The following is a 26,059-nucleotide window of genomic DNA, read 5'->3' on the forward strand; positions in this document are numbered from 1 at the left end:
GACGCCCAGATTTTTTACTTCAGAGGAAGTGGAGGTAAAATAGTCAGGGATAGAGAACTGAGAAAGGTTTATCTTTCTAAGTAATGATGGGGTGGCGATGATGATGGCTTCGGTTTTGCTTTGATTAAGTTTAAGAAAATTTTGGGTCATCCAATTACTAATTTCATTGAGGCAAGTTGTTAAGTTAGCAAGGGGGAGTGGATGGGAGGGTTTAGTGTGTATGTAGATTTGGGTGTCATCTGCATAACAATGGAAATTTAGGCCATGTTTTCGGAGAATGTTACCAAGGGGAAGAATATAGATGATGAAGAGTAGGGGGCCTAAAACTGAGCCTTGTGGAACACCATGTGTGAGGAGTGAATTTGGAGACCGGAAATCACCAATAGAGACAAACTGCTCTCTTCCAGTTAGATAGGACCTGAACCATGAGAGTGCAGTACCATTGATGCCCAGTAGGGTTTCCAGCCTTGTGAGAAGGACGTTGTGGCAGACTGTGTCAAAAGCAGCTGTTAAATCAAGTAGCAGGAGGATACTGAAATGGCCTGAATCCGCAGCTAATAAAAGGTCGTTTACGACCTTGACTAGTGCAGTTTCAGTGCTATGCTTAGCCCTGAGCCCAGACTGCAGTTCCTCCCATAGGCTAAATGATGTCATGTGTTCTTGAAGCTGTAAGGCCACAGTACGCTCTAGCAGCTTGGAGATGAAGGGAAGGTTTGAGATGGGACGGTAGTTTTTAAAATCATCCGCTGCAGCTCCAGCTTTTTTGAGGATAGGCGTGATGGCTGCAATCTTTAGGGAGTTTGGAACTATGCCTGTCAGGAGAGAAGTGTTAATCATGTTGGTAAGGAGGGGACTAAGAACTGGTAGAGAGGCCTTGACAAGAGAGCCTGTAACAAGACAGTAGCAACGTTTGGGAAATATTTCACTGAAGATGCATATGTACAAATATCAATCTCTGTATATTTCACTCACTTAATCTTAATGTGAAACCTATGCGTCTTTCACCTTTGGCTGAGGCCCGCCCTAAAATGCTGTTTGACCACAATCACAGCGCTGCAAAAGGACAAGGTCGGTCAGAAGAAGTCGGACAGTTTGACAGCGCTCCATGAACTCAAAGCGGAAATCTCATGTTTTCAAATGCAAGATGTTACGGTCATATTATTATTAAAAACTGATTGGAAATTGTGCCTGGGGTGTTTGTGACAAAGGTGCAAGTTTCCCTGCGAGGTAACAGGAGGTAATCGCTTTCCCCTTTCCCTAAAACCAGGCTAATTATGCTTACCAGCAGTTGGATAGTCTGGCATCCTCACACTCGACTAGAAAGCAGGCGGATTAATAAACTACGTTGTGTGCTCAATCATGCCACCACCTCACTCGTTTAACTTTTCAGTAAGGTTGTAAGCAAATCTGTTTCAGGGTAGGATTTTGGTTTTCTGACCTAATTAATGAAGAAACAGCGCTAGCAAAGTTAACTATCAGTCACGTCAGGAGGATTGTTTTGACTAGCAGCTGATGGACGTTTTTTGGCTACTGAAGATACATCAATGCAATTCGCTACCTGCTGCCACTTAGTGATAAGGAATTATTTCATGCTTAGGACGACAGTCAACAGCAGACACTAGGCTACTAGAAAATGACATGGGCATTATTTGCTGATAACGATAAATTCACAAAAAAAAAAAAAAATCCACGGCACACCTGATGATCTCTCACGGCCGCGGCACAGTGGTTGGGAAACACTGGTTCAAGAGATGGTGACTAGCTGCAATAATACTTTGAAAGCGATTCTTTCGGGAGGTGGCATTGTGAAACGTACTTTGCTGCAAAAAGGGACAGAGGCCCCTCTCCTGACAGAATGGCCAGCTTTCTGTCAGTCTCAAGGGTACCAAACTCTGCCTTATATTTTCATATGTAGGGTATATACGTATATATATATACAGTGCCCCCCATAATTATTGGCACCCCTGGTTGAGATGTGTTAAAAGCCTTAAAATAAATTCAGTGTTTATTGCAGAAGAATACTGTCACACTGAAAATTGTAGGAAAATGTAGCCTTCAACTCAAATGAATTGTAAGAAAATAAAAAAATCCCTGACTAAAAAATAATTATTTTTCATTAAATCACCTGTTCCACAATTATTGGCACCCTTAACAATTCCCAGGAAATAAATGTAATTGAAGCATTTCTGTCATTTCTTCAGTAGTTTACAAAGTTTACCAGAGTATGTAGGAACATTTAATTAGTAATTCATCACTTCCTGTTTCCCTGGGGTATAAATATGACGTGACACCGAGGCCATTTCTCTTATCCACTCTTAAACATGGGAAAGACAAAGGAACACAGCATACAAGTGAGGCAGATGTGCGTCGACCTTCACAGGTCAGGCAGAGGCTACAAGAAGATTGCCACTCAACTGCAGCTGCCCATATCCACTGTGAGAGGAATAATTAAGAAGTTCAAAACAACTGGAACAGTGGTAAACAAGCCTGGACGAGGACCCAAGTTTATTTTGCCACCACGCACAGTGAGGAGGATGGTAAGAGACATCAAAAGATCTCTAAAGCTCACTGTTACAGAATTACAACAAATGGTAGCATCCTGGGGTCACAAAGTCTCCAAATCAACCATCAGGCGCTGTCTACACGCCAACAAGCTGTTTGGGAGGCATGCACGGAGAAAACCCTTCCTCACTCACAATCATAAACGCAAGCGTCTGGAGTTCGCCAAGCGGTATTGGGGCTTCAACTGGGACCGTGTGCTTTGGTCAGATGAGACCAAGATTGAGCTTTTTGGCAACAAACACTCTAAGTGGGTCTGGCGTAACAAGAAAGATGCGCATGCTGAAAAGCACCTCATACCCACTGTGAAGTATGGGGGTGGATCAGTGATGCTGTGGGGCTGTTTCGCTTCCAAAGGCCCTGGGAACCTTGTTAGGGTGCATGGCATCATGAATGCTTTGAAATACCAGGACATTTTAAATCAAAATCTGTTGCCCTCTGCCCGAAAGCTGAAGCTGGGTCGTCACTGGGTCTTTCAGCAAGACAATGACCCTAAACATATGGCCAAATCTACACAGAAATGGTTCACCAGACACAAAATCAAGCTCCTCCCATGGCCATCTCAGTCCCCTGACCTCAACCCCATTGAGAACCTGTGGGGTGAGCTGAAGAGGAGAGTACAGAGGAGAGGACCCAGGTCTCTGGATGATTTAGAGAGATTCTGCAAAGAGGAATGGCTGAAGATCCCTCTTTCTGTCTTTTCCCATCTTGTGCAACATTATAGGAGAAGATTAGGTGCTGTTTTGTTGGCAAAAGGGGGTTGTACAAAATATTAACACCAATAAACCACTAATAATTGTGACACATTATTTGATGTCAAATAATTATTTCTTTATGTGGGATTTTTTCCCCACTGAATAAATGCACTTGTATTGAAGGTTGGATTTTTCTCTTTTTTTTCCATTAAGGTCCCATATTATTTAGAAAAAAAATAAAATAATTGGAAGCTAAAAAACACATCTCAACCAGGGGTGCCAATAATTATGGAGGGCACTGTATGTATATATATATATATATATATATATATATATATATATATATATATATATATATATATATATATATATATAATGCCTACTTCTAAGCCTGAATAACCTGAGGCAGCATCACATGGGTAGAAAGTGGCGCACCCTTTCCCCATTTGTGGAAAGGTACTCAATTATACACACTCACCGGCTAATTAATTAGGAACACCTCACTAGTGCTGGGTTGGATCCCGTTTTGCCTTCAGAATTGCCTGAACTGCCTGCAACAATACTCTGGTAGAGTATTGCTAAGAAAAAAATCTTATGCCATTATGTAATGTAATGTAATCTCCAGCCTGAAATGTTGATGTTGTGAGGCAGGGTCGATCCATGTTGTGTGATGCAGGAAAAGGTGAACAACGAAGAAAATTCTGGGGACACCATACACAGCTTACTGTAGTTTTTTCTTACTTTATTTTTGGGAAACGAAAAAAAGTTTGAAGTTTCTTCATTTAAATAACCTTTCCTCTCCATTATGATGTATAGACTTGGCACCATGTGATTGGCTGATCAGGAGTTTGCCTCAGTGAACAGTTGTAAAGGTGTTCCTATTAAAGTGGCCAGTGAGTGTAATGTAATTTAAATATTATGCATACTGTATATTTAGATACATGCAGTACAGGCCAAAAGTTTGTACACATTTTTGTCATTCAATGCCTCATTATTTGTCTGGCTATTTTCAGTAAATTGTAGATTCTGGCAGAGGACATCAAAACACGTACAGTTGTGTGCATAAAAATAGCAGTGCCTTCACAAAGATGAGTAAATGTCAAAATTCTTCAAATAAATTGCACTTCAATGCCCCAAAATGCTTGAGGACACTTTGCATCCACTGCACATTGTATTTCAAAGAAGAAAATTGGGAGAAGTAATTAAATTTCAAAGTATTTCATAGAAAGTGGAGAAATGTCATGTTAAAAAAAATAGCTGTGTTGACTAGCCTAGAAATCTAGACGCCCCTAGCGACCGCAAATTGAATTTGCTCCCGGGGGCAGTCTAGCGGACCCCGGTCGTTTTGCGAGGCTGAAAGTTATCCGATGACAGGGCCAATCAAATCGCGAGGTGGGCCAGGCTACTTAGTAAACAGGAAACTTTCTAAGAAGAAGCATGGTGTCCGTCCGTGCTACGTACAGCACGAAAGTGTTCACTTAATTTAAAAAGCCTGGATGATAATACATTTCGTGTCTGACATGGATTGATGTAATAATACACCATGAACTTATCGGACACAAATCACAACACATTACCATTTGATCATTCGATGTTTTAAACTAGCTCGGTAAGCTAAGTTGAGCATTTTACAGAACCAGATCACACGCTATTATCAGACCACTACTGTAGGTGTAGAATGAAATTGCTGCCCCAATTTCTAATAAGACACAATCACATGCCATTAAAAACGAGACATTTGGGAGCTTTGAAAGTCTTTCAGTAGCTTACTAAATAGATGGGAATTACATAGTCTACCAAGCTAGTGGCTAGCTAACCTGTCGTCAGCCTTGTATTATATGCCTGCCCCAAATTCTAGTAAGATCCATGTCATTAAAAACGAGACATTTGGGAGCTTTGGAAGTCTGTAAGTCGCTTACTAAATAGATGGGAATGACACCTAGTCTACCGAGCTAGCGGCTAGCCAATCTGTCGTCAATTACACAGAGCTTGGTATCCGTGTATTAGTTATGGGTATACAGCTAGCTAGCTAACACCGAACATGCCATTGACAACAATCATAAATATAACCATTTAACAAGCCCAAATGGCTCAACATTTCGCTGGTTGATCAAGGAGGGCCATGTGGTTGAAAACGAGGCATTTTTGAACTGTATAAGTGAAAACACGATTTATTAGGACACTTTTGTGGCTGTGGTCATCACACGCAGATTCCCTGATTGTCGCTCACAACGCAGGACGTTCCCCGGCCGGCTGGGTATACAGCTAGCTAGCTAACACTGAACATGCCATGTTGACAACAATCATAAATATGACCATTTAACAAGCCCCAAATTGCTCAACATTTCGCTGGTTGATCAAGGAGGTCTGTGTGGTTGAAAACGAGGCATTTTTGAACTATGTAAGTGAAAACACGATTTATTGGGAAACTTGTTTGTGGCTGTGGTGATCACACGCATTCACTGCTACGACGCCTCGGAGTTGCCGCTTCACAAGACAGCTGTGACGTTACACAGAAGTGTGTGGGGATTGGTTGTTTGCCATCCAATTGCGTGGCGTTGAGTGCTGAAGCAACCGTTTATCCCGCCCACACTGCTGCCCAGCCCTCCTAGACCCTGGTACAGCTTTTTGCTGTACGGCGTCTAGATTTCTAGGCTAAGTGTTGACATCTGTCTTTGGAAACTCAGAGATGTTCTGTACAAACTAACAAATTCTTGTCAATTCACCTTTGCTGAGCATCCTAAACTAATATATCCTAACTAATCTATCCCCCCGACGTCAACATGGGAGAACTGATGCTTTCACACGTTAAAAAGCATCTGCCAAATGTAATGTAATGTAATGTAATGTCATTCATTCATTCATTCATTCATTCATTCATTCATTCATTCATTCATTCATTCATTCAAAGGTGTTCGACTGTGCAAACTACTTGCGCAAGCACCAGAGGACCCACACGCGTGAGAAACGATACGAGTGCAGCGTCTGCGGGGAGAAATTTGCCTACAACCGGAGCCTGCAAAATCACCTGGCGAAAATGCACAACATCATGCAGGGGCAGGACCACACGGTCCAGAAACGCTACCACTGCAGCGTCTGCGGGGAGAAATTCGCCTACAGCCGAAGCCGGAAGGAACACCAGGCGAAAATGCACAACAACATGCAGGGGCAGAGTCACCAGGTGAATGTGCACGACTTGGAGCAGAATCACCAGGCAACAGTGCAGGAATTGGGGCAGTTCAGTCCCACAAAGTGAACAGACGTAAGGTGTTGGTAGTCCAGACCTACGACATGATGTGAAGTCAGGGCTGGACTAGGTCAGAAATAGGGCCCGGGCACTTTTGGCTTAAAGGGGCCCCTCAAAATTCACGTCACAGAACTGACTCTGACCAGAAATGACTATTCCGAATATTTGACAGGTCCAGCTAATCTGAAGGACTACATCACATACTACATAAATGCCTCATTGCAATTGCTGTTATTTGAAAACCCATTGGACCACTCCAGACTCAACCATGATCAGCTGAATTCCAGTAGGCCCATGTGCGGCTCCAACAGAACACAGTAGAGTGATTACCATGATATGGCATGAAACACACACACATAACTATGTAAGGCATTACTAGGTGTTTGATTTTAGCCATTCTACTCCAAGCTTTATAAAACCGTTTAAAAATCTTTTTTCAAACGTTCTATGTGTTGTCTAGAATCCAGCATGTTCTTTTTAAAGAGTCAGAGAGCATGGTGTCCAATTCTTGATTTTAACGGGTTTATTTATCCAAAGCATCTGACCTAAAGCATTTTGAATTCTGGCCTCCTGAGACCTTACCCTAACAGCAACAACAGAAAAAAATCCTGTGTTTCCATAGTTTATCTCCTTTTTGTAGTTGAAACTGACCACCCCCCATCTGTCTCCAAGGTGTGGGGGTTTCCATTGTTACCAGGTGAATCGTTGGCTCATTTCATTCCACTGGCACCATTGGCCAGACCTCCTGAGGTGTTTCTTGCCTAGTGTTCTTGAAAGTCCACAGAATAGACTAATAAAACATTTGCAAAGTATACAGAATATGATTATGACTTTTTATTAAATATGTCCTCTCATCGTTATTTCCTTAATGCTGCTGTGTTCCCCATTGTATTGAATGCGTTATGCGTTGGTCCTGTAAAAAAAACAAAACAAAAAACCTTGTGGTTGCTTTGTTTCAAGCCGTTTTTGCAAGTTAGCAAGGTGCTTGTGCACAAACGAGAGGGTTTTCCGGGTTTCTCGTGGATATCCATCTCTGATTGGCTCCCACCACTATTAAGCCTTGCATGTGAGTTCAACTTGGGGTGACCGTCCGTTTTTCAAAAGGAGTGAGTAAAACATTTTTTTTTATCGGAAGTTGGCCTTTAAACATTCTCAATGCCAATTTTTGCATTTATGTCAATATATTTTCATAGGTTTTGCCAAGTGTTTTAATGCCATACACTCATCGTAGATGGTCTTTCACACTCATAGGCTACAAACAGACACACACACACACACACATCACTACTACATCAGTACTACATCAGTTAAGTGTGTCATTACCATGTTGTTACACACATCACTACAGCAGTATTGTAAGCATAACATTTCTAACGGGCTGTATGCAGGGTTCTAAATTAACATCAAATGGTTTGTAGCTATTACTAGCCCAGTCAGCACACACTCACTAATGGGTCAAAGTGAAAATTGTCTTGTAAAATAATTGTAGCCCAGCTATGATTAGTAGCCCGGCACACTCACTAATGGGTCAAAGTGGTTAGGCTCTAGTTCATTTTTCTACCAGCCAAACTGAAATTTCACCAGCATTTGGCTGGTGTTGAGGTCTGGCTGTATGACGTTCTCATGTTGTGACTTATGAAGTAAACATTTTACACACTTCATGGCCGCAGCAGTGCATTACCTGTTGGCTTAGCCATAGTGTGAAATGGCTCATTCTAGTTGCCTGGCTTTCGATTCTGTCTGCGCAGCAATCCAACTATTATGAGATAGCCATCGCATTTAAAACCCATCAAGTGTTCAGAATGAGCTACTCACAGTAGTAAATCATGGGAGGCATGCATCATGCATTTGATTTCCCAAGTAGCCTAACCTGTCCAACACTGGATGAATGAAAAGTTGTTTAGCCGCATACGTAAATCAAACTCAGATACTATGCTACATGTCTTTGCTACTATGCTACATGTCATTGTCTGGGCAGCCATGGCCTAACGGTTAGGGAGTTGGTCTTTCAATCTGGGGGTTGTAGGTTTGAATCCCACCTGACCTCTCCCTACACCTGCATCCATGGCTAAAGTGACCTTGAGCAGTGCACTCAACCCCACATTGCTCCAGGGACTGTAACCAATACCCTGAGAAATAGTAATTGAAAGTCGCTCTGGATAAAAGCGTCAGCTAAATGTATTGTAATATAAAATGTTCATTTGTCTGCTAGCCTACTGGCCATTAGAATTTCCCAAAGACACCTACATTTTGACACAGCAACGTTTCTCACTATTGACTGGATAGTGCAGGGGTGGGGAACCTTTTTCATTCGAAGGGCCACTTCAAATTCATTCAAGGGTCGTAGAAGTCATCCAAGGACTGTACTATGAAGACAAACCGGCATGTCCCCCAGCAATTTAGACCTATATTGATGGCAGCCAGCTTTAAAACAGATACCACCTTCTCTAGGTCCCCTGAATATACAGTAACTGAGTTGTATTGCAAATACATTTTCTAAGATTCCTTTATGAAATATGTCCTATTTCATGCATAAAATTTCATGTGAAGCTGCATAAAATTACATCAGGGGTCGGATAAAACTGCCTCAAGGGCAGTAAACGGCCCTCGAGACATAGGTTCCCCACCCCTGGGATAGTGTCTGGCAAATCTCCCTTGGCACTTAGCAACCTCCATCCCACAGATGCCTACGACCCTTTATACTAGCAGTACCTGTATACAAAAAGGCAGTTCAGATGTGTGGCCTATGACTGGTCTGGGGGTGGGGGTGGGGGTGACGGGGGTTGAGGGGCACTCAAGAAGATATGTGCTGTGTATCAGGTGTTTGTGTGTAGGACAGTGTTGCACAGCGCTAACAGGTGACTGTGACCGTGATGATTATGGGTAGCAGCTGACTACAGCTAAATGCAGGCAGACAGTTGGGGCTGTAGTGATAACAGGTAGAGAGTTGTGGTTTGTGGTGATAACGGCAGCTTCTGAGGGTGGGTTGATGAAGTGGAGAGAGGAGGAGAGTTTACCGTAAGCCAGATACACATGGAGGGTAAAGCTGGTAGAGATTGCAGCTCCTGTTGATGTGTTCAAAGGCAGACAGACGGTCTGTAACTAACTACTGTAAAGTAGACAGTAAATATGGCCATGTAGTGGAAGGGAGAGGAGGGTTTACCGTAACATGACCCAGGAACACTAAGAAAGCAGGTAGAGAGTTAACTACAGTGCCCTCCATAATTATTGGCACCCCTGGTTGAGATGTGTTAAAAGCCTTAAAATAAATTCAGTGTTTATTGCAGAAGAATACTGTCACACTGAAAATTGTAGGAAAATGTAGCCTTCAACTCAAATGAATTGTAAGAAAATAAAAAAATCCCTGACTAAAAAATAATTATTTTTCATTAAATCACCTGTTCCACAATTATTGGCACCCTTAACAATTCCCAGGAAATAAATATAATTGAAGCATTTCTGTCATTTCTACAGTAGTTTACAAAGTTTACCAGAGTATGTAGGAACATTTAATTAGTAATTCATCACTTCCTGTTTCCCTGGGGTATAAATATGACGTGACACCGAGGCCATTTCTCTTATCCACTCTTAAACATGGGAAAGACCAAGGAACACAGCATACAAGTGAGGCAGATGTGCGTCAACCTTCACAGGTCAGGCAGAGGCTACAAGAAGATTGCCACTCAACTGCAGCTGCCCATATCCACTGTGAGAGGAATAATTAAGAAGTTCAAAACGACTGGAACAGTGGTAAATAAGCCTGGACGAGGACCCAAGTTTGTTTTGCCACCACGCACAGTGAGGAGGATGGTAAGAGAAATCAAAAGATCTCCAAAGCTCACTGTTACAGAATTAGAACAAATGGTAGCATCCTGGGGTCACAAAGTCTCCAAATCAACCATCAGGCGCTGTCTACACGCCAACAAGCTGTTTGGGAGGCATGCACGGAGAAAACCTTTCCTCACTCACAATCATAAACGCAAGCGTCTGGAGTTCGCCAAGCGGTATTGGGGCTTCAACTGGGACCGTGTGCTTTGGTCAGATGAGACCAAGATTGAGCTTTTTGGCAACAAACACTCTAAGTGGGTCTGGCGTACCACGAAAGATGCGCATGCTGAAAAGCACCTCATACCCACTGTGAAGTATGGGGGTGGGTCAGTGATGCTGTGGGGCTGTTTCGCTTCCAAAGGCCCTGGGAACCTTGTTAGGGTGCATGGCATCATGAATGCTTTGAAATACCAGGACATTTTAAATCAAAATCTGTTGCCCGAAAGCTGAAGCTGGGTCGTCACTGGGTCTTTCAGCAAGACAATGACCCTAAACATATGGCCAAATCTACACAGAAATGGTTCACCAGACACAAAATCAAGCTCCTCCCATGGCCATCTCAGTCCCCTGACCTCAACCCCATTGAGAACCTGTGGGGTGAGCTGAAGAGGAGAGTACAGAGGAGAGGACCCAGGTCTCTGGATGATTTAGAGAGATTCTGCAAAGAGGAATGGCTGAAGATCCCTCTTTCTGTCTTTTCCCATCTTGTGAAACATTATAGGAGAAGATTAGGTGCTGTTTTGTTGGCAAAAGGGGGTTGTACAAAATATTAACACCAGACATTATTTGATGTCAAATAATTATTTCTTTATGTGGGATTTTTTCCCCACTGAATAAATGCACTTGTATTGAAGGTTGGATTTTTCTCTTTTTTTCCATTAAGGTCCCATATTATTTAGAAAAAAAATAAAATAATTGGAAGCTAAAAAAACACATCTCAACCAGGGGTGCCAATAATTATGGAGGGCACTGTATGTGGAGGAAGGAAGTGTTTACTCTGGTCTTAGACAGTTAATTATCCAATTTTAAGCATTCTTCTTTTGTTCATCCGCATCCATATACTCCATTTTGAGTATCAAGAACCAGATATTTTTAGCTGCAAAACTTACTGTACTTAAGTAGTGGTAAATATTAGTTTCTATCCATCCTTCTCTTTGGCCATTTAAATTTCATAAGAAAAGTAAACAGGCCTACACAAGAGACTGTCAATATAGGAGAAGACGTAAAACTTCAGGAGGCGTCAATTCATTATGCCAATATGGCGCATGCTTGCACATATTCCACCTGTCCAGCAACAAGAGCCAATTGTTTGCTGATCTCCGCAATCATTTATCCAATCATCTCGCCGTCTCACCGCGTAAGCTTTTACGACTGCTCAAACCCAATTGGTAGGCTATGCCCTCGGAATCTACTTTCTCCGATCCTTTGCAGATGACATGTGCGACTCACATCGGGTAGCTACTCACTTGGGGTTACTACAGAGTCTGCGCACTTCATCTCACAGACTGCAGACCAGAATGTGTTGTTATGAAATGCTTTGCATGTGCAGTTCAACACATGAAAAATGAACTTTGATGGTGCAGTTAGTTTAGAAACAGGGTCATTTTACAGGCTGCACCACAGCCAGTTGAAAAACAGCTTCTCCACTCACCACTTTTCCGGGTGGTACTGCATTCTAGGGCCGCCAAGGGAGGAGTGCAGACTCCATTCGGAATGAATAGGCTACGCACTTTAGACAGCGCCCCTAAGTGAACTGCAGGCATGGATCAACTAGTTAGTAGGGAGGCTATTTTTCAACCGTCATCATAAGCCCCTCTCAGCTGTATCCTCCTCAATGCCCCTTTAGGGCTTGCCAATGCCTCTTGTATCGCTCCTGTTGAGAAACACTAGACTAATAGAAGCAGAAACACATACAGTGAATTAATAACTCATCGAAACAGAAAAACTCACCAATGCATAGAATAATTTGATGAAAAATAGTTTATTTTAACAACAATATAACATATTTCTTGTCTTCAACATAGCTGTTGGCAAGATCATCCAGCACTTTTGAACAGACAAGTCAGACAAGTATTCATACCCCTTGAAATGTTTAATATTTTGAACTTGGGCACATTCAGACATAACTTTGCCTTGCATAAACATTCATACACCTTGACATTTGTAATATTTTGAACTGGCATTAAGTCATAAAACCTATTTTACAGGGATATCAAACAAAACTACATCTTTTAAGTATTGCAAAGCAGTGTTTCTCAGCGCCCTTTTCACATCACCTAAATTTCCAGTTTAGTTCGTTCATCAGCAAACTAATGGCAAGACTTTATATTAGAGCACGCAGCACATTTCAACCCACACATTTACACATGACCGTCATTGGCCCCAAATATCGGCTTAAGGAAATCGGCAGTCCATCTCCGCCATTGGCCAAGGGTGATGGAGCAAAATCGGCATTGGCCATTGAAAAACCTACATCGGTTGACCCTTACTACAAAGGCCTTTCTACTGTACATGTGGTCAGGGTGCGATTTGTAGGGGGGGATGGGGGGGATGGGGGGGATTGTCCCCCCTTCTGGTCTTAATACCGTCAATTTTTCTACATGATTTTATCACAGTTCAATGTATTTCCATTGATATTGCTTACAATCTGAAACACATCCCCCCCCTTCTGGTTTTCCGACAAATCGCACCCTGCATGTGGTACACTGGTAAGGCCATTCCCCAGTATGGATTCTCTGATGGAGATTAAGATCATTCTAATGTGTCAAATTCTCTGATGGCAGTTTAAATGCCACTTGTCTCCAAATGCCTTTCCACATGTGGTACACTGGTAAGGCTTTTCCCCTGTATGGGTGTTCTGATGGAGACTAAGATGATTTCCCCCGGCATGTCTTCTCTGATGAATCTTAACTTCTTAAAATCTCCAAAGGCCTTTGACTGGAATGGATGTTCTCTCATATGGGTTCTCTGATGGCGGATTTGACCAGACTTGTTTACAAAGGCTTTTCCACATGTGTTACACTGGTAAGGCTTTTCTCCAGTATGGCATCTCTGATGAACCTTCAAGTTTCCTGAATGTGCAAAGCTCTTTCCACATGTAGTACACTGGTATGTTTTTTTTCCAGTATGAGTTCTCTGATGAACCTTTTCTTTAGGCTTTTCTTTAGAATGGATCCTCTGGTGACTTTCGAGACCATCTTTCTTTGAAAAGGCCATCCCACATATGGTGCACTGGTAAGGTCTTTCTCCGGTATGAGTTCTCTGATGAACCTTCAAGTTTCCTGAATGTGCAAAGCTCTTTCCACATGTAGTACACTGGTATGGTTTTTTCCCAGTATGAGTTCTCTGATGAACCTTCAAGTTTCCAGACTGTGCAAAGCTCTTTCCACATATAGTACACTGGTAAGGCTTTTTTCCAGTATGGGTTCTCTGATGATAATGGAGACCACTGCTTTGTAGAAAAGCCTTTCCGCACACATTACAATGATAAGGCTTTTCTCCAGTATGGATTCTTTGGTGACTTGTAAGTTTACCTCTTGCTGAAAATGCCTTCCCACATGTAGCACACTGGTAAGGCTTTTCTCCAGTATGAATTCTCTGGTGTTCATTAAGGTGATCTTTCTTTGCAAAGCCCTTACCACATACGTTACAGTGGTAAGGCTTTTCCCCTGTATGGTATCGTTGATGTCTGTCTAGATGACTTTTGGGTGTATAACCTTTTCCACATGTGGTGCACTGGTAAGGCTTAACTCCTGGATCGGTTCTCTGGTGCATTTTGAGTTTCCAGCGGCATGAAAAGGATTCTCCACATGTAGTACACTGACTTCTCTGGTGTATTTTGAGATTCCGTCTGCATGAAAAGACCTCTCCACATGTAGTACACTGATATGACGTGAAACCACTTGTCAGAGGCTCAAAAGGCTTCTTCACAATGTGAGTTTTGTGGTGCATTCTTAAATTATTTATGTGTTTGAATGCCATCCCACATTTTGTACAGCTAAAAGGTCCGTCAGCTCTCTGGTGTACTTTGATACATTGCCTCTCAGTAAAGGTCTCTCCACACTCAGAATAATCATAGGGCGGTTTTCCTCTTCTTTTCTCCAAAGTTTTGCACATTGTCCTAAATTGCTTCCTTTGTGGATCCCCTGCAAAAACAAAACAATACAATTACCAAAACAGCTCTGTTTGAGGGATTCATCATATTTCTATGCAATTCTTTATGACACAAAACAAAAGTAAAACAGCAAAAAAATGTATCGCGATACTTGCTTTCTCAATATACTGCATCGATTCATGAAAATCAATTATTTACAATAACATTTTATTTCTCACTGAATCATTTTGTTCAGTAGAAAGTATGTAATATTTCTGTTGTAAAATGCTTAATGAAATGAATCGACTTATGAATGCTGCACAGCTACTGACCAATAAGCTGTGTTTTTGTACATGAAACGCAATGCATCTTGATATAATTGCATCGTCGCATGTGTATCATAATGTGCATCAAATCGTGAAGCCTTTGTCAATACCCACCTCTAGTTGGATAAATAAATTTAAAGTGATGCCATTTTTGGAAATAAGTTCAGTTAAATGTTAAATGTTTGAGTTGTACCTTTTTGTAATTTAATCCATTCACTGAGTATGGAAGCGCAAATTCTACATCCAAGCTAGCAATTAACATTGAATACTATGAGACCAGCTAATTGTTTGCTGGTCTCATAGAATTCAATGTTAATTGCTAGCTTGGAGGTTAAGTTTGCACTGCCAGACTCAGAGAACGACTGCAAATACAAAAGAAAGGTACAACGCAATCATTTAACTCAACGGGAGGAGTAAAATGAACTGATTTCTAAAAATGGCACAATATCACTTTAAGATTTAAATTGTTTGAGCATACAGGAAGGAAAATTACAATCAGCTTAAACACCTACATGTATAAGGAGCATGACAATCAGACAACACCATAGAGACTGATCTCATATAGGTCAATGGTAAGGTAAGGTTGCACCCTACGATCTTCATTGATTCTGTACCAAATTTCACAGTAGGCACAAGACACTGTCGTTAACAACCCTCTCTAAGGCTCCATGATCCATAATCGTGCAGCCCTACCTGCAACTCAATCAACTTCACAGTAAAACATTGTCAGTGATGCATGAAGTAAAGTAGGCCTTCTTCCACAGGAATGAATAAATTCAGTATATTTATATGAATAAAGTCAGATTATTAAAAGTTTAGCAAGGAACAAATGAGCTTCTGAGAAACGCAGTCTCCATGAGTAACAAGAACATCTCATTATATTACCTATAGCAGACACGTTTGACCAAAATGACTTACAAGGAGGCCATTCAAGCAAGTACAGGGTGTGTGGTCAGTGCAGTGTATAGCAGTATACAAGCAGCGAAGAACATACGAATGGAGAGCAAAAAAATAGTGGAGGACCCATGAAGTGTAGTGCAGGTCCGTACTGATGATTAGAGGTGAGTAGAGTTAGTCATGTTATGCAGGGAAGCTCTCTCAGAACAGAAGAGTCTTCACTAGCTTCTTAAGGGTTGAGAGGGATGACCCTGATTTTGTAGCAACGGGTAACTTACTCCACTATTTAGGGACAATGACAGCAAACTGTTTGGATAGGGATTGCCCTGTGTGAGAGTAGATTAGAAGGTAAGGCTAAATGGTTGGTACTGGAGGAACACAACAGCCTGGAAGGAGCATATGGCTTTAGCGTAGCCTTCATGTAAGCCTGCAGTAGCTTTGTAGACAAGGGTCAGGGCATTGTGTTTCATTCGACACCGTTAGCCAATGCAAATTCACAAAAAATGATGTGACATGCGCTGTTTTAGGTTGGGTGAACACCAGACGTGTCTGTTCAAATTCAAATTTTCAATTTATTTGTTTAGGGGGATAGCCCCTTGAGATAGCATATCTCGTTTTCGAGGGGGTCCCCAAATTACTTTCTTACTCTCTCTACATTAGAGTAGAGGTGATGATATAACAATTTCTGAAGATTTTAAACTTTTAAAACGTACCTGTACAAGTAGAGACATGTTCTTCTTCTTCTTCCTCTTCCTCTTCTTCTTCTTCTTCTTCTTCTTCTTCTTCTTCTTCTTCTTCTTCTTCTAACATTACAGAGATCTCTGCTGCTGGAGAAAAGAGATCGAGTCAAACTTGAGCAGAGCTCAGACTATTCTGAATAATTGAAGGTGGTCGGGCAGGATAAGAGTTAAGACATTTCACCACTTTCTTGTTAGTACCCCTTGAATTTGATTTGGTTGGGTCCCACAAAACATAATATTATATGAAAAATTGGCAGTTATTCTTTCCCTGTAAAGCAGTATGTGACATAATGTTCGGGACTTGAGATTCTACAACCTACAGCGTGGTGTCAGCACAGCGCATAGACAGGCCTGTGAGTGGGATCCTGAACAGGTGTAGGTTTCAACTTGAAAATAGAACTCCAGTCTATTGTCTGCACAGGTGTGTGCATGTTGTGACCGGGCTCCTTATTGGAATGTATGGATTGGAAAAGCTGGGACAGGAGGGATGCAGATTCCCGTACATAAAACGTGCAAGCGGACCGTCCAGTGTGAAAAGGACAACTGAACAGCCTGTGAACCTCTAGCGCTCGCACTGCCCCCGTCCCTGTGCAGGAATGTGAATGAGACGTCAGGGTAGAATGTAGTCAGAGCCAACTGTATACACTGAGGAATGGCACTGCTCGATGATGTCATGCTGCTGTGATTCTCATCTAATATACACTGAGGAATGGCACTGCTTGATGATGTCATGCTGCTGTGATTCTCAGGGGCCCACTAGTTTGACGCCCTCTCTGTACTTACTTGGTACGTCACATGGTAATCAAACATTTCAAACAAGCGATTTAAGGTTAGGGTTAAGTTTAGGGTTAAGGTTAGGGTTAGGGTTAAGGTTAGGGTTAAGGTTAAGGTTAGGGTTAGGGTTAGGGTTAAGGTTAGGGTTAGGTTTAGGGTTAGGGTCGTATGACGTAAGCGGTAAGTACCGAAAGGGCGTCGAATTAGTGAGTCCCGTGATTCTCATCTAATATACACTGAGGAATGGCACTGCTTGATGAGGTCATGCTGCTGTGATTCTCATCTAATATACACTGAGGAATGGCACTGCTCGATGATGTCATACTGCTGTGATTCTCATCTACACTACCTTTGTATCTCTGTGTGAATGTGTGATTCTGCTGCAACACATGATAGCTGCTACTATGTCTTATGTAAACTTCCAGAGGGGAGTACTAAGAAGCTGGTTCAGGAGTAAACCAGGTGAAATTATTAGTAGGTTAAGAGGTTTTTTCTATGTACATACAGTTGTGCTCATATGTTTACATACCCCAGCAGAATAAACGCTTTCTTCGCGATTTCTCACAAAATATGAAGGATTACACAAAACCTTTTTTTTCACTCATTGCCAGTGACTAGCTTAAGATATTTATTAGCAGTATTCGGTGTTTACTTTTTCAAAAGCATGATCACAACCCAAACTACCCAAATGACCCTGTTCAAAAGTTTACATACCCTAGTTGCTAATGCTGAATATGGCCCTGTTTAACATCAGGGACCGCTCTAAATTGTTTGTGGTAGTTGTGGATAAGGCTCTTAATGTTCTCAGATGACAAAACAGCACATTCTTCCTGGCAGAATGGTTGTTTCCTATAATATCTTTGGGTGTCTTGCTGGAACCTCACATTTGAGGTTTCCCCTGAGTGGCTCAATGATGTTGAGATCAGGAGAGTGAGATGGTCGCTCAAAAACCTTCATTTTATTCTTTCTGAAGCTAATGACGGGTTGATTTGGCTTTCTGTGTCGAAATATTGTCATGTTGGCACCGTTGGAATTTCAATTCAGAAATGCAATATGAGGAGTTTGGTTGGAATCAAGCCAATGGGCAAGGGAATCATTGCATTGCAATGATCATTGTGAGGGAAATTGTTCAGGAGGCATAGGACAACCAAAAAATAACTTCAGGTGAAATATAGGACAACATGAAAAAATGTTGGCACTTGAGGAAAGATGGGCTGTTGGGGGTTGCCAGGAGAAAGCCATTACCACAAAAATGCAAACATGTTATTTTGCATATGATACACCAAAGCACAGTGAGAAGCATCAAAATGCCTGTGACAAAGTCATTTGGAAAAATGAGATCAATATGGAACTTTTTAGGCCACTATTAACAGTACCATTTGGAGAACAGTCAATGGAGCCTATGATGAAAGTTACACCATACCCTTCTGTGAAACATGGTCATGGACCACTGATTTCATGGGGACATTTGAGTTACAAATGCATTATACTTTTGATCCATACTCGCAGAAAGATGAATACATTGCCCTGTGAAAAATACGGGAGGAAACTTGATACACATCAGCCTTGAAACTGCACATGGTCCATTGTTTGGACATGCCAACATGACAATATTTCAACACAGAAAGCCAAATCAACCCGTCACTAGCTTCAGAAAGAATAAAATGAAGTTTTTGAGCGACCGTCTCACTCTCCTGATCTCAACATCATTGAGCCATTCAGGGGAAACCTCAAATGTGAGGTTCCAGCAAGACACCCAAAAATATTATAGGAAACAACCATTCTGCCAGGAAGAACGTGCTGTTCTGTCATCTGAGAACATTAAGAGCCTTATCCACAACTACCACAAACAATTTAGAGCGGTCCCTGATGTTAAACAGGGCCATATTCAGCATTAGCAACTAGGGTATGTAAACTTTTGAACAGGGTCATTTGGGTAGTTTGGGTTGTGATCATGCTTTTGAAAGAGTAAACACAGAATATTGCTAATAAATATCTTAAGCTACTCACTAGCAATGAGTGAAAAAAAAGGTTTTGTGTAATCCTTCATATTTTGTGAGAAATCGCGAAGAAAGCGTTTATTCTGCTGGGGTATGTAAACATATGAGCACAACTGTATGTGCGACTGTCCCCCTTGCTCATGAGTTCTCTGCTTCATCTATTTACACAGCTGCAATCACGTTTTGCACTTCCCTACGTGATGGAAGTTTAATCGGTATTTTCCACCACTATCCTCGGGTCGGATCGGACCGGGCTGCCCAGGTGTAATCAAGCTTTTTTTTTTTTTTAAACTATTAGCTTAGGGCCTTATTGGTCCGGGCAAAATCATGTAATAATTAGACAAAATATTCTAAACACTATTCTTTATGTGAAGACTACAAAGTTGCACAAGTCAGACTACGAAATTGCAAAAGGCAGCATGCACAGTTTTCCTCCACTGGCAAGCCTAATACCGCTGGTGGTGATGGTGCATTTCTCAAAACCAAATTTGCTTACTACATTAGCTACTTTGTTGTTTTCAATGCATTTTCCCATTGGCATTCCAATTTCTTTGGGCCCGATCTAAGCTCTACTATAGCCTAGATGGCGTGGGCTTTGAGAATGCTAATGCAGAAACCCCAGTGATGTGAATAATAAATCCACAGCTTTGCTCTTTTGGCGTTCAGCCCTCTCCATTTTGAAGGGGCTTTTCTAATGTTCATGCCAGCGATTTATTTGCCTGTCCAAACCCCTCTTTCATCTCAATTAGCTCATCATTTATCTGCAGTCCCATTCGTTGTTTTCGCTGGTTATGCCAGCATGACATTTTTCAGCAAGCTGCTGCTTAGTTAGCCAAGGAGGGGGAAGGAGTCTCGTTCTGCTCCCATGTCGCGTGAGAATTCTAGAGCAAAACAAGCTGCACGGCTTGAACGGGCAAAGTCTCAAGTGCTGTTTCGGGCTAGGGCCACCAGATGGAGTTAGAAATATGGCTGTTTTCACCAGAACTGGCCTGCTGAGCAAAACCTTGATTTCCAAGCCGTTTCATGATTATGAAAAAGTTGCATAGGCTATCTTTAAAGGTGCACTGTGTAGAATGGTGTCCAGACTAGGTATTGCAACCATGCTGTTAATTGAAACTGTTGTCTTCTGCTAAATGTGTTCTTTTCATGAATATTTACTAAATAATGAACTAATAATGAACTAACTACAAGTATGATCAAAGTATGGTAGGTTTTGCAGCTAAAAATAAATAAATAAATAAAATATATTACAAAGTGCACCTTTAAATATTGGGGCGCAGCAGAGATGCTTACACAACTCCATGCACCTAATTCTATTAAACCCACCACAGCATGTAAATGGGCAGTATGCACATGTGCCTTTCTTCTTCTATTGCTCTGTTGTATCTGGTGGGACCGTCTCACAGCACACAGAGAGGTATGGCATGTGTATTGCATCGTCTTCAGCAAGCGTTGCATTGCCAACACAATATACCAACAATACAGCCCAGTGAAATCTTGAAATGGTTTTTAAATGTGACTTCCTGTAAAATCCAAGTACCTGTAGAATCCATAGGGAGAATGTCTGTGTCTTCTTCTTTGGTGTCCTTCACAGACATGGCCCAATGGGGTGCTGCATAGCAGTGTTCCAGAAGAATAAAAGCTCCTTCCCCATGGTCCAGAACACTGGACTCTTCTCCCCCATGTTCCAGAACGCTGGACTCTCCTTCTAGTTTGATGTGGTCCGCAACACTAGGTTCTCCTCCCTGTTCTTCTTTCACTTCCTGTTTCAACTCTACAAACCAAGCAAACAAGAACTTTTATACTCCATGCTCTAGAACTGTTATAAAGGGTGAATCTCCATGCTCTAGAACTGTTATGAAGGGTGAATTTCCATGCTCTAGAACCGTTACAAGGTTTGACAAGGTAGACTAATGAAAATGTCAGCAACATTATAATTTATATATAAGTTTAGTCTCGACTTACAAGTTACAACTTAGCAATACATGTGGAATTGTAAACAATAATGTGCTGTGGTCTTTTACCTGTAGAGTCTTCCTGTTTGATGTCATGAGGCTCTTCTTCCCTTTTTACTTCCTGTCTTGGACAAATATCCTCTTCAAATTCTTCTTCCTTCAAGACACAATTCAAATCTACAAAACAAATATCTTTACAATGAGTGAACACACAGGGAGAAAATGCCTTTGCATCATATCAACTACGAAAGCAGTGTTGTCATTCAACATAATGTTGAAACGGAATCAAAATTAGTCCAAATTCAGACTACACCAAATGACTAAACCATCATCACTAAATGACCACTACTTACGTTCTTTGCAAAGACTCTATTTAGGAGAAAATATGATATAATATTAATGGCTCATTGAAATGGCTGGACTTTGAAAACATCAGACCACTCCAGACTTACCCATAGTCAGCTGGGTTCCAATATGTTTAGTTGCACATAGAGAGAGAGAGAGAGAGAGAGAAAGAGAGAGAGAGAGAGAGAGAGAGAGAGAGAGAGAGAGAGAGAGAGAGAGAGATATTACAATGAAGTAAAGTTACACACAGCATGGTTATTACAGTGAAGTAACGATAAACACACAGAGACAGACACACAGACACACACAAACACACGGAAATAAGTACGTAAAGTATTCTCTTCATTGCTGTGTATGAATACCTTAATGGATAGTGACTTGGGGAAACCACTAGGCCGGTGGCACACACACACACACACACACACACACACACACACACACACACACACACACACACACACACACACACACACACACACACACACAAGCATGTCATCGACATGATCATGTTGTGTGAAATAAAGACGTCAGGACCACAGCAGTTCTAGACATTACTTGTGGGCGATAGAGTGACATTTTTGTATAGTAATGTAACAAGGTGATTTAAATACTGTTGACACTTCTGGCCGAACATCTCGAAGATGATTCGAACTCGGCAGAAAGGACCCAGTGCATGGCGAGGCATTCCCAACTTGGAAAGTTTAACACCACTTCACGTTCAAAGAAAAGGGACAGTGGGCCAAAATCATACTACTGCGGAGGGCTAACGCATTGAAAGATACAACATATTCAGAATAAGCTACTCAACAGATATCCCACAAGCTGGGATGGGATGCATTTGTAAGTAACCTTGCGCTTGTCTAGTCTAGTCGCCCGTGTTACACATGTCTAGTGTGATAACAATAACAGCTCTGTTTTGACAATACACGCCTTAAAGAGACTCGTGTCTTTTCAGCCATCGATGTGCGCAGCTATTCTGGACTTTACGGTCCCATTCACTTCAATTCATTTTTTTGGCGTTTTACATATTTCGGACCGTGCGGACGCCGCTGTACTCGTGCGAGGAAAACAACAATAGTCTCGGGTGCTAAACATGGTCATGGAACGGCTTGCTTAACCAGAATGGTGTGTGTTGTGTCATTTCGAAGATAATTAAAGAAAATCTTATTACAATGGGATTTCTCATAGGCATGGTTTTGCATGTCTCTTATCTCTTTTCATGTTGACTGAGCTATCACCGTTACAAGTTTACAAGGTGCACAGCGCACATATGTATGCATACAAAAAGGAAGAATACATTTCACAGTGTAATTCTGCAAATAATTCACTTCAAAGTTAAGTGTTATTACATAGGCACCATGGTCATCAATATGTGTGTAAGAACAAGTGAAAAAACAAATCGGTCAGTTTGTCAAAGAGGAGATGGTAGATATGCGCAACATAGTACAAAGTATGCATCACACCATGCTTCTGAATGATATGAAGGAAAAATACTGACGGCACATAGCCTACGTCTCTTTCCTCAATAATGCACATGCCACATATCACTCAAGCAACATTATCTTCATTAGCTAATGTGGCCACAGGGGGGCGATATTGTAGGGCACGCTGAGACATTCGGATTCAATTTAACTCACTATTAGGCTATATAACAAAGGTTGCATTATAGGCTAGGCCAGTGATTCCCAACCTATGGGTCGCCAAAGATCCACAGGGGGTCGCGAAGCCCTCTTGAGTTTAAGGGGTTTCATTTTAATACCATATGTAGCCCATGTTGAATAAATGACAAATGCATAGAAGCAACAAAATTTAAGTGCTACATTAAACATTTATTCTGTTTTTGAACAAAGACGAATTGAGGAATAAAATGATGACTAAAATGAGTTTTCGTAGGAGACAGAGCGTATCGAGTGACTTCCTCTCATGCGGGCGCTGGGTCACCAAACCTTACAATAGTAAAAACATGGGTCCCTGAAGAAAAAGGTTGGGAACCACTGGGCTAGGCTACTACATATAGTCATTAATTGGCAAACAATTCATGTTGTTTCTATTGTAATGGGATTGCTACATTCAAGAAGTTTCCAATGTCTTTCATCTCCTCTGTCTTTTCCATGTTTGTAGGTTAAGAATTAACAAACAAAATCTTAAAGGGACAGTTTGGTCAATTTCAACATGCAGTTGTATTGCTCACGCTACCCTTGACTTGTCAGTACCTGGTGATGCCACATTTTTCGGCTCAGCCCTTTCCGAGATATGAGCAATTCTAATGGGGGCAGCGTTTGTTTACATTTTAAAAAAATAAAACATAGGCCAACTCCAAATATTTTCCCAAAAGGTACTCCTGCTTGCTAGTTGTCTGCTGATGTTTTATAACCTTTTGGATGTTTTTGGGAATAAATAAAAATGTTTTTTTTGAAATGTAAACAAAGAGCTGCCCCCATTACAATGACCAGGATCGGCTGAAGAAAGAAAAAAAAATCTCAGGCACTGACAAGTCCAGGGTAGTGTGAGCATTACAACTGCATGTTGAAATTGACCAAACTGTCCCTTTAACATTGTACTGCATGTTTTAGATGGGCCCATGTACAAAGTACTTCAAGTCTGTCTGTAGGGCACATCAAGGGTCTGTGAGAAAAGGGTGCTTGCGCTGCTGACAATGTGTAAATGCTTCCATTACATCCTATAGGCCTACATATGATGGCTACAAGAATTTCTGCAATGTGTTGTGTTGTTTTGAAGAAAATTGAATAAAATCTTATTATAGTGGGATGTCATTTGCATGATTGGACAGGTTTCATATCTCTTAGCATGTTCACTGCGTCATCACCATTTCATCTTACAATGTGCAGAATGATCAGAACTTTCTGTAATTCTGAAAATAAGTAACTCTGAAGTTAACAGATCATACCACATATGTAATAAGTAGGCCTAGTGCAAATTGAGAATGATTAATTTCTCAAAGCAGACACTGTGGATGATATGTAGCATAATACACAGTATGTGTCGCTATGTGCTCCTGAAAGATATGCTGAAGACATACTGAAGGCACAAATATTTATTTTCCCAATAAGCCTTATAATGTAGGCCTATATCAGGAGTGAGGTTACATACACGTGAGTAAAAGTTGAATGCTGAGTGGCCTTGAACCCACAACTTATGGTATGGACAGCATGACTTCATCCACTAAGCTACCACAGTTTCATAAGAAATGTTAAGACCAGAAAGATATGTCGTCGTTGTGCATTTTAACACAATAAATCATATAAAATATATTTTCCCTGCACCATTACCTCATTGTCTGAAGTATGATGAAGAAATGATTGTAGGCCTATATGATTTTTTAGTGCTGTGATAATGTGCACAACAAGAAGTTTTCTGGTCAAACAAATTCTACTGAAACTGTGGTAGCTTAGTGGATGGAGTCATGCCTACCATTCCACAGGTTGTGGGTTCAAGGCCCATCAAAGGACAATTTTTACACTCGTGTATGTTACCTCACTTCTGATAGGCCATGATTAGTCTAATTCAGTAAATAGATATTTGTGCGTACAGTATTTCTTCAGCATACAACTCATGAGCATATTTCGATGAATACTGTGTATTATGGTGCATATCTACCGTCTCCTCTTTGACAAACTGACCGATTTGTTTTTTCACTTGTTCTTACACACATATTGATGACCATGGTGCCTATGTAATAACACTTAACTTTGAAGTGAATTATTTGCAGAATTACACTGTGAAATGTATTCTTCCTTTTTGTATGCATACATATGTGCGCTGGGCACCTTGTAAACTTGTAACGGTGATCGCTCAGTCAACATGAAAAGAGATAAGAGACATGCAAAACCATGCCTATGAGAAATCCCATTGTAATAAGATTTTCTTTAATTATCTTCGAAATAACACAACACACACCATTCTGGTTAAGGAAGCCGTTCCATGACCATGTTTAGCACCCGAGACAATTGTTGTTTTCCTCGCACGAGTACAGCGGCGTCCGCACGGTCCGAAATATGTAAAACGCCAAAAAAATGAATTGAAGTGAATGGGACCGTAAAGTCCAGAATAGCTGCGCACATCGATGGCTGAAAAGACACGAGTCTTAAAGAGACTACCGCTCTGGTCTATTAGCCTACAGTAGGCTATGCTGGCCATTAGAATTTCCCAAAGTCACCCTGAGTCCAGAAATCACACGATACATCACATCTTTACACTAAATACCACAACTGCTCAGCTCACTGCAGCAAACTCCAGCATTCTTCTCCTGCCGATGTTGTTGACAACCAAGCGAATCCCACAATGCAATGCACAGTGTCGAGCCCAGCACAACACACTTTAACCCTCGCGTTACCAGACAAAATGAAATAGGACTTTGGCATTGGAGAGCTAATAGGCCCAGGCTATTTTACTTTGGCGTGAACCTCGTCTGTGATTCCACTTGGTGTCAGTCTTACTTACTCCAACCAAATAAATGCCCACAAATTAAATGCAATATCAAAATTAAAAGGTAGGCCTAGGCCTACACTGTGCAGGAAATGGTCAAAAAAGGTATGCTGCTCATTGACTGGGCTGCCTTGCCAAATTCAATCTTTACATG

General features: G+C 41.4%; 2 protein-coding genes across 2 annotated transcripts in view; one reads left to right on the forward strand and one right to left on the reverse strand.

The window, feature by feature from the left end:
• LOC134455264 (zinc finger protein 665-like) overlaps positions 1–7,297 on the forward strand; it is a 34,596-nt gene extending 27,299 nt beyond the window's left edge. Inside the window, exon 9 of the mRNA XM_063206287.1 lies at positions 6,166–7,297. Within this exon, the coding sequence (XP_063062357.1) occupies positions 6,166–6,510 (345 nt within the window). The 3' untranslated portion in view covers positions 6,511–7,297. The remainder of the gene's footprint in view (positions 1–6,165) is intronic.
• Positions 7,298–12,320: 5,023 nt separating this feature from the next.
• Positions 12,321–25,752, reverse strand: LOC134455284 (zinc finger protein OZF-like). The gene is made up of 5 exons (XM_063206307.1): positions 25,684–25,752; positions 21,184–21,291; positions 20,700–20,933; positions 16,359–16,472; positions 12,321–14,474 (listed from the first exon to the last, which is right to left on the reverse strand). Exons 3-5 carry the CDS (start codon positions 20,755–20,757, stop codon positions 13,114–13,116), a joined length of 1,533 nt encoding a protein of 510 aa, XP_063062377.1. The 5' UTR covers positions 20,758–20,933; positions 21,184–21,291; positions 25,684–25,752; the 3' UTR covers positions 12,321–13,113.
• Positions 25,753–26,059: the final 307 nt, after the last annotated feature.

Source organism: Engraulis encrasicolus, chromosome 1 (assembly GCF_034702125.1).
Source record: "Engraulis encrasicolus isolate BLACKSEA-1 chromosome 1, IST_EnEncr_1.0, whole genome shotgun sequence".
NCBI lineage: Eukaryota > Metazoa > Chordata > Actinopteri > Clupeiformes > Engraulidae > Engraulis > Engraulis encrasicolus.

Excerpts from the sequence above, each read along its gene's own strand:
- LOC134455284 (XM_063206307.1), bottom strand. The coding sequence starts at position 20,757 with ATGTCTGTGAAGGACACCAAAGAAGAAGACACAGACATTCTCCCTATG. Across the intron at positions 16,473-20,699 it reads TCTCCCTATGGATTCTACAG|CAGCAGAGATCTCTGTAATG; the intron begins GTACTTGGATTT and ends TCTTTTCTCCAG. Across the intron at positions 14,475-16,358 it reads ACATGTCTCTACTTGTACAG|GGGATCCACAAAGGAAGCAA; the intron begins GTACGTTTTAAA and ends TTGTTTTTGCAG.